This window comes from Odontomachus brunneus, unplaced genomic scaffold, assembly GCF_010583005.1.
Source record: "Odontomachus brunneus isolate Ranch 3 - 2012 unplaced genomic scaffold, Obru_v1 Obru_scaffold_062, whole genome shotgun sequence".
NCBI classification, from domain to species: Eukaryota; Metazoa; Arthropoda; class Insecta; order Hymenoptera; family Formicidae; genus Odontomachus; species Odontomachus brunneus.
In genome coordinates this window covers 824231-839236 of record NW_022639512.1, presented here as the reverse complement: position 1 = coordinate 839236, position 15006 = coordinate 824231, and the positions used below count along the sequence as shown (strand labels likewise).

The 15006-nt window shown below is 43.0% G+C and overlaps 2 protein-coding genes across 3 annotated transcripts in view; one reads left to right on the top strand and one right to left on the bottom strand.

Annotated features, from left to right (window-relative positions):
- LOC116846231 overlaps nucleotides 1-15006 on the bottom strand; it is a 106310-nt gene that overhangs the window by 41396 nt on the left and 49908 nt on the right. Inside the window, exon 1 of one of the 2 annotated variants that reach the window (XM_032819796.1) lies at nucleotides 5138-5272. The exons of the other annotated variant lie outside the window; for it this stretch is intronic. The gene's annotated coding sequence lies outside the window, so the exon portion shown is untranslated. Of the gene's footprint in view, nucleotides 1-5137; nucleotides 5273-15006 lie in introns of those variants that run through there. 2 annotated transcript variants of the gene reach the window in all.
- Nucleotides 5546-15006, top strand: part of LOC116846228 — a 90002-nt gene continuing 80541 nt past the window's right edge. The window contains exon 1 of the mRNA XM_032819784.1: nucleotides 5546-8290. Within this exon, the coding sequence (XP_032675675.1) occupies nucleotides 8098-8290 (193 nt within the window). The 5' untranslated portion in view covers nucleotides 5546-8097. The remainder of the gene's footprint in view (nucleotides 8291-15006) is intronic.

Below are 15006 nucleotides of genomic sequence, written 5' to 3'. Positions count from 1 at the left end.
ATATATATATATATATATATATATATATATATAACTTATACTTCCAATTCCATCCTTTTGGATTTCTTTATCCTTAGATTTCTTATCCTATACTCTCGGAGGTTTTGTCAAGCCTCCGAGAGGAGTGCGAGCGTACGAAAATTTTCCTTTCCTTTGGGAATCGAACCTGGGCTTCTAAGCGTGGTAGACTAGTGTATAGTCCACTGTGCTACGCTCGCACTCAATATTTATTTAAATATTAATTTTATTTATAAAGATCAAAACAATAAGAATTAGTGTTCGGAGACTGGCTATCTTGATTTTCATGAAAAAATGTCCTTTGTCCGTATTTGAACATTGCGATTCCGGCATTAATTATCTCTATTTATTTCCAATTATTACTTTTTTGTGTTACTTCTTGCCGGAATATGTCAGGAAATTGTTCAAGACGCTGGAGTTGCGTGCGGCAATATTATTGGTCGTGAATGAAGCTTATTAATGCAACAACGCTAACGTAGCGGTTATTTCAAGACTTTACGGATGAGTATTCCCGTGCGCGCCGGTAATTGCGAGACAAGTATCATCAGATCGCGCGTACCGGTTGGCTTTACCATTGTTAATCACCACGACGTGAATATGGCTCAAAGGCGAGAGAAGTTTTATGCTCGCAGATGATCATGACGACGGGCCGTGTCCTTCGACGATTCAGCGCTTCTCTCTCTCTCTCTCTCTCTCTCTCTCTCTCTCTCTCTCTCTCTCTCTCTCTCTCTCTTTCTCTCTCTTGCGTGTCTAACGAGAGAGATTAAGCACCGCGTGTTTAATCGCACGAAACCTACATTCCCGTAATGTGGAACGGAGAATTACTTTCCGCAGAGACAGATAATCTCCTCTTTGTGTAATTAGTCTGGAAGAGAGCCCGCGCAAGAAACGTCATTCGCTCAGTGATGTCGAATAAAAAGCAGCGTGTCAAATTTTACGGTCGATTTATTCGACTTATCACGGTGAGCGACATTGGGTCATCCATTTTTGCAATTTTGCATGTTTCCAGTCCTGTTCGCTCTATCTATCTCGCGTGTGTAAGTGTGAGAGAGAGAAGCTCTTACCTCTTCTTAATTTTCTCATTTTTTTTTTTTTAACAATTCCGGATCGCCTGGTCTGGAACCGGATCTGGACATTGCCGTGCCGCGGAATAAAATGTCACGTTTAATGTAGGGCCGCCAGAGCCGGGGCTTATTGCTCCCCGAGCTGCGGAAACCATAACTTCCAGCGAGACACGGCGCTGTGCACCACGCCTTCCGCGATGACGCGATGAACAGGCGGCGCCGAAGTTATTAATTAAATGCGCCTTGCGCGGAAGCGATCGCGCTCTTAGAGGTGGCTTCCGACGCGAAACGATTATGAGTTTATTGCAGTGACAGCCGGGCGCATTTATATTGATTCCTCGATAATTGTGGCGGCACGCCACCGGTAATTGCACGGTGCGCTTCGCGCACAACACACGCTGCTAGTCTGAATTACCGAGCCGAGCCGAACGGAAATTCTATTCGGTCATATGCGTGCGCGTGTGTGTGTATCGAAGATCGCGACTTGCCGAGTGACTACACTTATGATATCGAGCGATCGATGACTTCCTCGTTAATAAAGCCGCGAAACAATAGGGTCGATCGTGTTACCGCCGTTCCGATATCGCCGTCCCTAATGGGAGATTGTTACCTTCTCGTGTGATCATTATTTTTTAATAACGACACTTTTTGCGCCAAGACTTAGGCGATGGAAAGGATTTTCTAAATTTCTTTGTAAATTTGCATTTATTTTTGGGGTGAAATTTCACTCTGAGAAATTTCCACTCATTGTAGAGTGAAATTTCGCTCTGAGAAAATTTCCTCGGGCGAATCTCCATTCATTTTAAATGAGACTTTAGAAATTTCTTCGAGAATGAGATTTTACTCTAAGAGATATTTACAGAATACAAGTGTCATGTTATTTGTTTCATTCGCTGCGACATTACTTCAGATTACAATGATATAAGGACTTTAAAGTTCGTCAAATGAACTTTGTACGTTTCTCGGCGAGAGATATGTCGTGAACGATATGTTTAGTCAGTGACTTTTGGTCTGTTTTTTTCAGCTGCACTGCTGAATTGGTGCAATAAGTTAAAGTGAGACAAGTATATTTTTTCTCACTCTAACTTATTGTACCAATTCAGCAGTGCAGCTAAAAAGAACAGACTATTTAACTGCGTTAACCTTTAGACTGCCGGGAAAGCCACTTTTGTGGCTCTGCACAAATCTCGAAATTCTACACCATGTTACTTATATAGACAAATTTTTGAGAAAAAGAAACCACTTTTTTAATGAAAAAATGCCGACAGCCTAATGGTTAAAGAGGCGGAAAATATCATCGACCTCGAGTAGGATTTTAAGCTGGAAAAACTCTCAAAGTCTCTCCCCGAGTAATAGACTTAGACTTGGAATCCAAGACTCACGGCGCGAAACATGAGTAGGACGAAACCCAAGAGCGCAATATCTCGGTAAAAGCGGAAGTCGCCGCAATTTAAGCGGGTTTACGCTGGTCGTGATGGTGCGTCGTGCGCGTCGCACCGTCTCACGCGTGCTCATTGTTCCGCGGGATGTGTTACTCCGTGGGAGAACGAGAATGCGTTCCCGTTCCGGGGTTCCCGAAAAATCGCTCACACCGCACGCGCGTGCGTGTGTGTGCGCGCACGCACACACATACACACATATATTGGGAGACAAACTAAGCTCGTTCTTTTTAGCTGAACTGCCTGAACTGGTGCAACAAGTTAGAGTGAAATAAAATATATTTGTTTTACTCTAACTTATTGTATCAGATAGTTTCAGGTAGTTTAATTAAAAAGAACAAGTCTAGTTTGTCTCCCAATATATGTGTGTGTATGTGTAAAAAGACCTATTATTCCACAAAGTTATCGCGCCTTCTCTTTCCCCAATACACATTTCGTAAAATTAGACTTCACTATTGATGTAATTAATTTTATTATTGATGTAATTATATTTATTATTGATATTTATTATTATTATTGACATGTAATTATATTTATTATTGATATTTATTATTATTATTGATATGTAATTATATTTATTATTGATATTTGTTATTATTATTAATATGTAATTATATTTATTATTGATATTTAATTCATGAGAATTCAGAATGACGTAATTTCAGAAGTAAATTGTGCGCACGATTTGGCAAAATGAAAAAAAATTCTTAGTGACAGCGTAATAGAAATACTCTATATGGTTATTAAAAAAAAGAGAGAAAAAGAAAAATCCAAATCCTCTGGAAAGGGCGTCGAAAAGTTCTTGTTTTGTGCGTAACCCTTTCGCGAAAGAGAGACGCATCCGCGAGACGGCGCGACATCGGCATTATTGAACGTTCCTCTATATTCTCTCATTGATTTCACCGGTGCCAGGAAGTAGTTGGTGCCGGCTTATTGCATACCGTAAAATATAATTGCCCACTTAACTATTTTAACGACGGTCGCTTCCCGCGCCGCGACGTGACGTGGTCGCGAACAAAGGCTTTCGTTTTAGCCTTAATTAAGCAAAACGCGGCGTTCGTATGAAAAAAAAATGAGCGCATCGCGCTCTGATATTAGCGCGAGACGCCACCGTGCGATCTTGACCGCGCGCGCTAATAGGCGCATTCGAGAAATCGCCGACGACGACGTGTCGCTTTTACGCCGCACGTTATTTTTACTCAGTTTGGCAAATCCGCGCAATTAGATTCTCTCGAATGTGACTATTTGGTGTGAAGACACGAAATTTGGAATTTAATTTGCATAAAGCGATACAGCAATCATAAAAACCGGTATCTCTGACCGACGATTATTGCAAAAAGACTTCGAATTCATTATAATTAATTGATGAGTAGCTTCAATGAAGCGCAGCTTTTGTCCAACGTTTTCCTACTGTCTCGTAAAATCAGGCTTCATTATTAATTAGCGCTCCGCCGCGGCGTTTGCACGTTCAACTTAATTAATTGAATCAGGCTGATATAATTTCAGATATAAACGGTGCGCGTGTCATGAAATATATAAAATAATCAATACTACGCGGGATGAGAACATATCGTCGGTTCCTTCTCCTAATTTTTATTTTTCTTTTCATATAAAGAGAACCAGATTTTCTCTGCATAAAAAGACCAAGGACCTTATTTTGGATCCTTTTTTATGCATAAAAGTGCCTCTAAATGTGCCTCTGAATGGCTTATAAGCCAAGCAGAAGACTCGCAAGTCACATTTAGAAGCGCTTTTATCGACAAGAGAGAGTTCACAGAACGAGAACTTACGTCCTCCAGGAAATGACGACGAAAGGTTCTCGTCCCACGCGTAACCCTCTGAGCGAATAAAAAGACGTACCCGTGAAACGGCTCGCGTCGCGAGCTCCAGGACGCGACGAGGACTCGCGGCTTGAAGGAGCAGCCGCGAAAGGATCGTGGGTTCACGGGTGTTGCGGGTGCGAGAGCGAGCTGCGAAGTCATGAGTGGAGAGCACAGTGACAAACGCGGCGCGGGGAGGCGCAGGAGGTGGTGTAGGACGGAGCGAGCGAGACGGTGCGACGGGTGAGGGAGGCGAGAGAGAAAGAGAGGGAGAGAAGGAGAAAGAGTGGACGAGGGAAACAGGTGGGAAAAGGACAGTGGGAGACGAGGAACGCGAGTTCGAGGCAGCCTCGACCGCGTCGGTCGGCTCGGAGCTCAGTATGCCGCGCAACGCGCAGGCTCGCGTACATATACCGTTCTTCTCTTTCCTCGTTTCTTCCTTTCTTCCTTCTGTCCATCGCGCGAGCGTTCTCTTTCTCTCTCTCTCTCTCTCTCACGCTCTCGCTCTCTCTTTCTCTCTCGTGCCCTCTCTCTTTCTCCGTCGCTGCCGTCGGGCGCGCGCACCATCGTTCGCACGCACACTCCGTATTCTTCGCGAACGTACGTACGTGACGACGGACGTACGTGCGTGCGTGCGTGCGTGAGAGCGCGCGCGCGCGCGCGCGTGCGCGTGGGTGTGTGTGTGTGTCGCGTCGTCATCGGGACACGGCGCAGGTACAAACATACGTGCATATACAGATGGATGCGTACGTGCGCCGCGGACTCGATTTTTCATATTTCCGCCCGCGCCGCTCACCTTTTACCTGCACGTTTTTCAGATCGCCTCGCTCACGAACGCGCGCGTACGAGCGTTCCCGCGCGAGTGTGTGGTTTCTCTTTTTTTATGCATGATTACTCGCGCACACAGGGACGTCGAGCGGCAGCAGCAGCAGCAGCAGCAGCAGCACCAACAGTATCAGCGGCAACGGACAGGTACAAACACGGTGGACATCGCGTCGTCATCATCGTCGGCTGTCGCGCCACGCCGCGTCGACTAACGGAGTGCCCGCGCGCCCAGTACGACGTGCGCGCCTCCGCGGAGAGCGCCCGCCAAAAAGTAGTTCCCCGTGGGATACGTCCTGCTGTTCCCGCGGGGCTTTTCGAACGAGTGCGTGGGGCGTCAGTGACATCGCGCGAAGGTGGCGGCAGTGGCGGCGACAACGACAACGACGATTCGCGCGCGATTCGAGTCGCACGACCCATATACACGGTGACACGGTGACACGGGCGAAAGTGACCGAGCCCGGGGAAGACTGGACAGCAGTGTGTGCACGATTGTCGCGGTTCTTCTCGCGGGAAACAGCGGGAAAATCGAGCAATGTCGGCGTCGGTGCGGCCGGTGTTGTCGGTCCAACGTGTGCACGCGTACACGACAGAAGCGTCGTAGTAAAAGCCGCGCCAGTGTACGAGTGAGCGAGCGAGCGAGCGAGCGAGCGAACGAACGGACGAACGGCAGTGCGCAGAGTGTGGTCGTTGCGAAACTCCTCGTCGGGTCTGGCCTGTAACGTGGCACGAAATGAAGCGAGCGTATCCGCGCGCGATCGATAACTATAGCGGCAGTATAGTCGACTCGGTAAATAGCAAGCGGCCTGTCAGGCTACCAAGCAATCTAACCTAACGGACGCGTGACCTCCAGGAACGGCGGATAGGTAGGTGTAGATAGGCAGGCAGGCAGGCAGACTCGCTACCGAACCCAACTCGTTCGACATCGACGACCACGACGACGATGTAGAGAGAAAGTCGCACTGCGTTTTTGTGCGCGACGGGGAAAAGGAGAGTCCGTCGACAGAGAGCGAGACGGAAACGAGGGAGGAAGAGAGGAGGAGAAGGAAGAGGAGGAGGAGGAGCAGAGAACGTGCGTACGAGAATGCGACGCTCAGGCTCGCGAGTGGGAAGCGGTTTTCCACGATCGCGTCGACAATAGAGCGTCGAGACGACGGCTCGGTGTGAGCGTGTCTCGGATCGATCGGTCTAACCAACGATCGATCTAGCGCGCATCGGTACAACCGTTCGTCCCTCTTCACCTGAGGATAGGACTCTTTGGAGCAAACGAGACCGAAGACTGAGCGTCCGGAGTGGAACGCGGACGGAGAGAATAAAGAGCGAAAGGGGGAGACAAACGGAAGAAGGCTGAAAGGAGGAAGAGCGAAGGAAAAAAAACAAGAGAAGGGGGAGAGAGAGAGAGAGAACGAGCGAGCGAGGAATCGTGAGGAGGAGAGAGAGAGAGAGAGAAGAGAAGACACCTTATTTTTAGCAGCGCCGTTTTACGCATCACAAAAACCGGTTCCCGGAGAGCACGCCGGAGTACGAAGGGAGTCGATAGCATCCACGAGAAGGGTTTTCTCTCGAGGGAGGAAGATATAATACGTATACAGATAATAAAGGCGCGTGCGCGCGCGTTCGTCCTTGTCGCGCGGTGGATGCAGCGACAGAGGAGGAAGAGAGAGAGAGAGAGAGAGAGAGAGAGAGAGAGAGAGAGAAATATAAATATATATTTATCGCCGCGCGCAGAAATTCTCTCATCCTGAGCCGGGATACATCAGGATACGCGCCGGGAATGAGATGAAACGAAAAGTGTACGAGCACTCGCCAAGAGACACAATACACGAGACCTCACACTCTCACACGCAGGTGTGACGAGAAAGAAGAACGGTAGGTCGGGAAGTATAGTGACACGGAACGTGGAGAATCCACACCTAACCTGATTCTTCTCCACCCCCCTTCGCATCTTGCTTCTCGTCTGCTCTCCCTTCCCCGAGCCCCTCGTCGTCGACAGCGACCACCTCTCGCGCACCTTTTCGTTCTCCCAAGCTCGGCTATCGATTGCATGCGTGTGCACGCGACAACGCGGCCACGAGATTCGATTATCGACCGCGACGACGACGACGACGACGAGGACGACGCGCCACGTGACTACGGAATCAACGGAACGATTTGACACCGGCTGGCACCATCGAAACCGTGCCGGGTTCCCGGTCAGAGTCAAGGACACGCGGGCGACGGGTCAACATCTCGAGGTTAGGTTCTCCAATCGAGGTATCAGGAGCTTCCGCGATCGGTCATTCAATTGGAGCGCGCTTCGCGAAAGAGACTGTCGACAGTATTTCAATGCGATTGCTGAGGACTCGACAACGTACGTCTTCATGCTAGTCTGCGAGCTCTCGACGAGAGTCGAATGTGAAAATTAGCGGAGGAGCTCACGACACTCGGCTCTTCCTCTCGAGGGAGCAATCGAACGCGCTAGTATATTAATCGATTGCCCGACAGAGTGCTATCGAGCCGCGCCGATGCTCGGAGCGCTTGATTCCCGCTCACAGCGTACAGACCGCACCGAGTCAATTGAATCGCCGCGTAATCGACTGATCCCTCCGAGGCGATCGATCTCCGAATCGCTGCTCGGCCTACGCGCAGCCTCCGCGGGACAGTTGTCTACCTGTCGCCGTGAGCGACATCAGCGGCGATCGACGTCAACGGCGTCATCAAAAAATCGACCGGAGACTCAGAACGACGTCTCGGCGTCGCCGTTACCGCAGGCGGATCGTCCTCCTGCCGGCGCGGCGACTTATCGATCCGTGATCTACGAGCGAGTACCGTTGAGGGTACCCGATCTCGCCGGTATCTCGCAGTCGGCTCGATACATCGCGTGGGATCGTCGAGGATCTATGCGAGGGCGACGGCGGAGGAGCGCGTCCCGCTGAGATACGAACGGCATGAGGTATGGCAACCGATCCGAGCATCCGTCAGGGCGTGAGGGCGGTCGCGACCACGACTACCGATCCGCAGCGGAGCGAGAAGCGCGCCTTCGCAGCGCGAGGCGCCGCTGGAGCGTTGGCCCTGAGCGTCGTGGCTCTGGTGGTGCAGGCGGCGGCGACCGCGACTCCCACCTGGGGATACTTCACCAATCCTCACGGTGAGTCAGTCCTACGTGATCGCTTTTATTAATTAGGAGTCGCCTTGCGAGCTCGCGCATAGTGACTCATTTCGCGGCTATGTCACGGCTTCTGAATTTTTTCCTCGCCGACCGGCCTGCTCGGCGATCCGCGCAGTCGCCGGCTTGTACACACCCGGCTGGCTCGAATGCCTACCTCACTAAAGAAAATTTTCTCAAATTATAGAACCCTGCACGGAAAAAAAATTTGCTAATATATGGACTACTGAAATTATTAACTGCAGGAGCAAATTTTCTTGCTTTCATAGCAAAGTTATTTAGGTAATAGCTAAAAAGGGTAGCTAAAAGATTTGCTAATATATATATTACCTAATTTAAATAAACAATATTTGGTTTAAAAAAAAAGAATGTAGATTTAAGTAAATGTGTTAATGGCATCAAGGTAATACTTGTTGATTTTAATATAATTTTTCTCTCAGTGTGGAGCGGCAAGATTATAAAATAATTCTTCCACTATTACAACATATATAGCTTATTATATAGCTTTAATCTTCAAGATTAAAAGCTATATAATATGTCAAAAAGATGTGCTAATATATATCGGCTGGCTCGAACGCCTACCTCACTAAAGCACAGAAAATTTCCTCAAACTATAGAACCCTGTACGGAAAAAAAAATTGCTAATATATGGATTACTGAAATTATTAACTGCAGGAGCAAATTTTCTTGCTTTCATAGCAAAGTTATTTAGGTAATAGCTAAAAAGGGTAGCTAAAAGATTTGCTAATATATATAAGCTAATATTTATATATTACCTAATTTAGATAAACAATATTTGGTTTAAAAAAAAAGAATGTAGATTTAAGTAAATATGTTAATGGCATCAAGGAAATACTTGATTTTAATATAATTTTTCTCTCAGTGTGGGTATATAGAACGGCAAGATTATAAAATAATTCTTCCACTATTACAATATATATAGTTTTTAATCTTCAAGATTAAAAGCTATATAATATGTCAAAAGGATGTGCTAATATATATAGCAAATCTTTTAGCTATCACAACTAAATAACTTTGCTATGAAAGCAAGAAAATTTGCTCCTGCAGTTAATATTTTTAATTGTCCATATATTAGCAAATCTTTTTTTCCGTGTGCCAACAAATTTAGTCGCTATAAAACTTGAAGATTAAAAGCTATATCATATGTTGTAATAGTGGGAGAATTATTTTATAATCTTGCCGTTCTATATAACCCGCCCACACTTAGAGAGAAATTATATTGAAATCAACAAGTATTTCCTTGATGGATGCCATTAACATATTTACTTAAATCTACATTCTCTTTATTTAAACCAAATATTATTTATTTAAATTAGATAAACAATATTTGATTTAAATAAATAGATTTAAGTAAATAAATTAATGGCACCTATCAAGGAAATATTTGTTGATTTTAATATAATTTTTCTCTTAGTGCACAGCCGACGCATTCATTTGCTGCTATATAACGTGGAAAATAAGAGCATATGTTTTATTAGAAATTATGACAAAAACACAAAAATTTTCCCGAAGGAAAATGCACCGGTAAGAAAACAATTCTACGATCGGTATCGTTAAACTCTTTTCTAGTTGTTTGATTTTAGCATTAGGCAGTTTAACGTGTATCTGTTTGGTCAATTAGCGTCTTATGAATGTTTCCCTGAAACTCAGATAAGGAAACATCTTAACGAATTAAATTTTCATAATTACATTGATATATGACAAGTTATATTAGCATATTTATACATACGAAAATCATCGTACATGGCATCGTTAATTACTATTGCCATGGTAAGGGTCAAAGAGACATGCTCAGCTATTTTCTCTGTTCTTTCGTGAACAGTGTCTCTAACACGATTGGATAAGAAAAATTGGATTAACGTTGCTTGACACACGCTTGGGTAATGAAGCGTGGAGTAATACACTCCACGTAAGGTAACCATTTTTTTCTTCGTAACATACAGCGTGGAATGTTACGGCTTCCGTGACAAAAAGAAATGTTAAAAAGTAAATGCACACGAGAAACGTATCACCTTGCGCAACAAGTAATAGGACGTGTCGTGCACGTTCAGGTATCGCGGGATGATCGATAGTCGTAAGTCCATCCTTGTGCTGGTGTACTGATTAGTGATGCAGCTCTTTACACGCGTAACGGGATCGTCGAAGGACGTTGGATTACGATGGTATATATCAGGTTTATTTTCGCACGTGATGAATGATCAAACGGATATTAAACCCGGATACGAAAATCCGACTAATACATCAGTCAAGAAATAAGATAATGTTGCGTCTGTATATTATTATGAGGAGATTACGCGAGTCAAGCGCAAATTTTACTAGTGTTCCGTGAAAATCGTGATCAATCTTATCTGGGGTTGCTGTAATGCGCCAACACACAGAAAAACACCATTGTACTCTGCTGAGAAAAACGATTGCACAGTTTACTTTCCTTCTTTGTTCTAACAAAATTTTTATCTTTAGCAAAAGACTATTTTTTTAATAACAGTCTTCAAGTATATTTATCATAGATTTTAAAAAAGCTCATCATTTGCTCAAAAAAAGAATTTATTGTCTTTACAAGAATATTACGAAACTTAAATCGAGGATAACTTAATCGAGTTGATTCGATTGTATGTACTAAACAAACTCAATTTTTACTTTAATATTCATAATTGAAATACTAAACTTACTAGGATTCAGAATATATTTTGAGTCAATTTGACGCTTATGATAAACTTACAATAGATTTTTGCGGACGTATAAATTTATGAGATACTTGAAACAAGTAATTTACTTGAATGTATGTATTTATTTATTTGAGTTTACTTGAATGAATGCGTACAATGCTAAGTATATTTCTGTGTGTGTCTACTGAAAGAATTGTAGGATTCGTGAGTGCATATAATTGTTGGACGCAATATAATTGACGATTACACTAAGCCTTAACATTTTGTAATCCAAAACTCACTAATATTTCTAGTCATTTATATCCAATTTAGATATGAGTGCATATTATGACTATTGATTGTTTGATTAATACGTCATTTAGATAACTTGACATATCGTGTCGTATCATACATTTAAATATGATGATAATACGGTGATAAGAATATAAATGATTAGAGAGATCGAGTATTGTCCCGGTGAATGTTTTATCGAAGCTTAATCAACGAGCTCATATATTATGCATAATGACGGTTGCCAGATGCGATACGCGTTTGTGCACGAAATCGTTGTATTCTCAACGAAATACCGTTCATACCAGTATTTACGGTTCCTGGTAATCGGACATGATTTACACGTATATTTTCTGTCGCAAACACATCAGGAATGCGTGCAACGTTTAACGAGACGATAACGAGGTGACGTCACGCTCATGACGTCGGATTACGCGAGCAGTCGTTATTGATTAACGTGTCATCGCGCGTCGAAATCAACAAGATTAACGAGTCTTCGCGTCAAAATTCGCGATTATAATTTACGTTCTCTTCTCCCGCGTGTGTCACCTCGCGAGTATTCTACGACGCTCGATTCGATCGAGAACGCGCGATTGTCGCGATCATTAAGTCGCACGTTGTGTCTCATTACGACAGATATCTTTCAATGATATGAAGACGCAAGTAGAGCATGCTAAATATGTTGAGAGAGAGAGAGAGAGAAGTAGAGATAGAGGGAAGAAGGGAGGGAGGGGGAGAGAGAAAGAGAGAGCAAAAGGAATATATAGAATGTCCGTATGTCCTTTAACGAAAATTCTTCAACCAATCTAGATCAAATTTTGCATAATTACTCTTTAGAACTCTGCGGGAAATTTAGACAATCATAAAACCTGAACAATCCATTTCTTCCCTGATTGCATCCCCTTGACACGATAACTCGGGCAACGCCGGGTAATTTAAGGTAGTAAAGAATACAGAATAAAAAACAAAATAGAGATGTTATGTACGTGCTGACGTCAACAATCTTATAACTGGCGAATTCTCAAATCCTTACTCAGGTTTCACCAACTCCGGTTAAGCTAACCGAGGGTTAAAAGTAGCAGAGTAGCCAGCTTAAATGCGACGTGCCATAAACAGTGTCATACTGCACCTCAATGAACAATTTATATTCAATCTCGATATTGGCACTTCTGCTAGTTAGAATTTAACCGAAGTTGGTGAAACCGGCCCTTAAACCATCAAAGCAATTAAAATTTCCCGAAAGAGAGAGAGAGGGAGAGAAGGACAAAGACAGAGAGAAACACCACAATTCATTCATATCAAGTTATCTAAATGACGTATTAATCAAACAATCAATAGTCATAATGTGCACTCATATCTAAATTGGATATAAATGACTAGAAATATTAGTGAGTTTTGGATAACTGGCGAATTCTCAAATCCTTACTTAGGTTTCACCAACTCCGGTTAAGCTAACCGAGGGTTAAAAGTAGCAGAGTAGCCAGCTTAAATGCGATGTGCCATAAAGAGTGTCATACTGAACCTCAATGAACAATTTATATTCAATCTCGATATTGGCACTTCTGCTAGTTAGAATTTAACCGAAGTTGGTGAAACCGGCCCTTAAACCATCAAAGCAATTAAAATTTCCCGAAAGAGAGAGAGAGGGAGAGAAGGACAAAGACAGAGAGAAACACCACAATTCATTCATATCAAGTTATCTAAATGACGTATTAATCAAACAATCAATAGTCATAATGTGCACTCATATCTAAATTGGATATAAATGACTAGAAATATTAGTGATTCTAACTAGAATCTTCTAAACTAGCAGAAATTCTAACTAGCGGCAATTAAAATTTCCCGAAAGAGAGAGAAAGGGAGAGAAGGACAAAGGCAGAGAGAAACACCACAATTCATTCATATCTAGTAGAATCGAAACAACCGGCGATTCCCTCGCCGTCTCGTCGTCCCTCGGACGAGCACGCGCGCGGTTTTACGAGCGACGACGTTTGACCCAATTCAGCGCACCGCTTCCCGTATATATCGAGTCAATTAATTCCAGCAGCTCGTTTTTACAGCTGTTACGCGCCGCCTTTCTTCGTCCACCTCTCGCCGGCGATCGACCTGTTTCCCCTTGGCTAATAGTACATAGCTGCATGCTACGGCTTTACCGGAGCAGCGGCAGCAGCGCCTGCAACCGCCTGAAGCGCGACGTTCTCCTCTGATCGCGCCTTCGCAGTTTCCACGAGGTGCTCACAAAGCCCATCTACTCTTTGCGTAATCGCGTTAATGATGTTTCCTGCGTTCTGAATAACGAGGTCAATTTGTCGCTCGTGCGAGATCCGCGCACTTATTATTACGCATTCGCCGCTCCGGAAGGTGCGCACTCGCGCGTGATCGTCTTCATTAGCCTAATTATCACGGCTCAAACGGTCGACTGGTGGATTTTAAAGTCTCTCACGTCCTCTTCCTACCTCGGAAGGTAGAGCTGATGGCTGGCAAACGTCGAGCGCAGCATCGTAGAGGAGATTCGCGATTTTCCGTCCGCGACTCGCTTGCACGACTGCATTTTGTTGGAGAGAATGACGTTTCATTTTATTCCTCGGGCTTATTATCTCGTGCATCGTTTGTGTCGCTCTGTATCTATCTATCCATCCATCTACTCATCCATCAATCCATCTATCTATCTATCTTTCTATCTACCTATCTATCTTTTCATTTATTTATTTACGTATTTACATATCTATCTACTTATTCACTTAAGTAGAAAAAGTGTTGAACATCTGAGATGCTCGCCTTTGCGGCATCTTTTTCCAATCACAGTAACGTGAATGTTAAATGTTCTTATTTGTAAAAATATAAAACTCGTCTTTTGTGTCAAATGCTGCAGTGTCGGGCATTAGTTGATTGAAACTTTTTTTGACTAAAATAATTGACAAATCAATTATCGAAATTCATATCAATCGTCATATATACTAAGAAAAAAATATTTAAAAATTAACAAATATTTATTAAGTGAATACCATTAACATATTTACTTAAATCAAAACTCTCTTCATGTAAACGTGTTAAACTTAACTTTAACGTGTTTTGTTTAAATCGAGTAAACAATACTCGGATTAAATGAAAAGAATTTTGATTGAAGTAAATATGTTATAATGGTACCTACCTAAGAACTATTTGTTAATATTTTTATTTGCATAAAGTCACAAATAATTTTATCGATTGATGAGATTAATTTTGAAGCTTTAATGGGATTATACCTACACTGAGAGGAAAGATTGGTAACTATAACAAACTGCATTTAGTTACAGAAATTCATTGAATCCTTAGTAACTAATACTAAATATGATAATAATTACCAAATATTTAATAGATCAGGAGTATGACGTAATTGCATTCACAGTAACATCAATTAAATAATTTAGTAATAGTTACTTAATGTTAAATATTTAATATGAAATATATTACAGTTATGAGCAGATATTTGATAATTGTTATGAAATTGTTATATCCCATGTAATAAAAAATTCAGTAGGTACGAGTTCTATTTTGTTAAAAGTATAAGTATGTTTTGTTGCAGCACAACGAAAAATTCATTCATTTGCAGCTATTACATCGTTTCAATATCTATTATTACAGATGGTTGGTTGAACCTACCAAAAATTTTGTAACTACTACAAAATCGCTTATTTTGCTCAACTATTCAATAAGTTTTATTTACCAAATATATTCTGGAAGCAAATAAATTTTACTTCT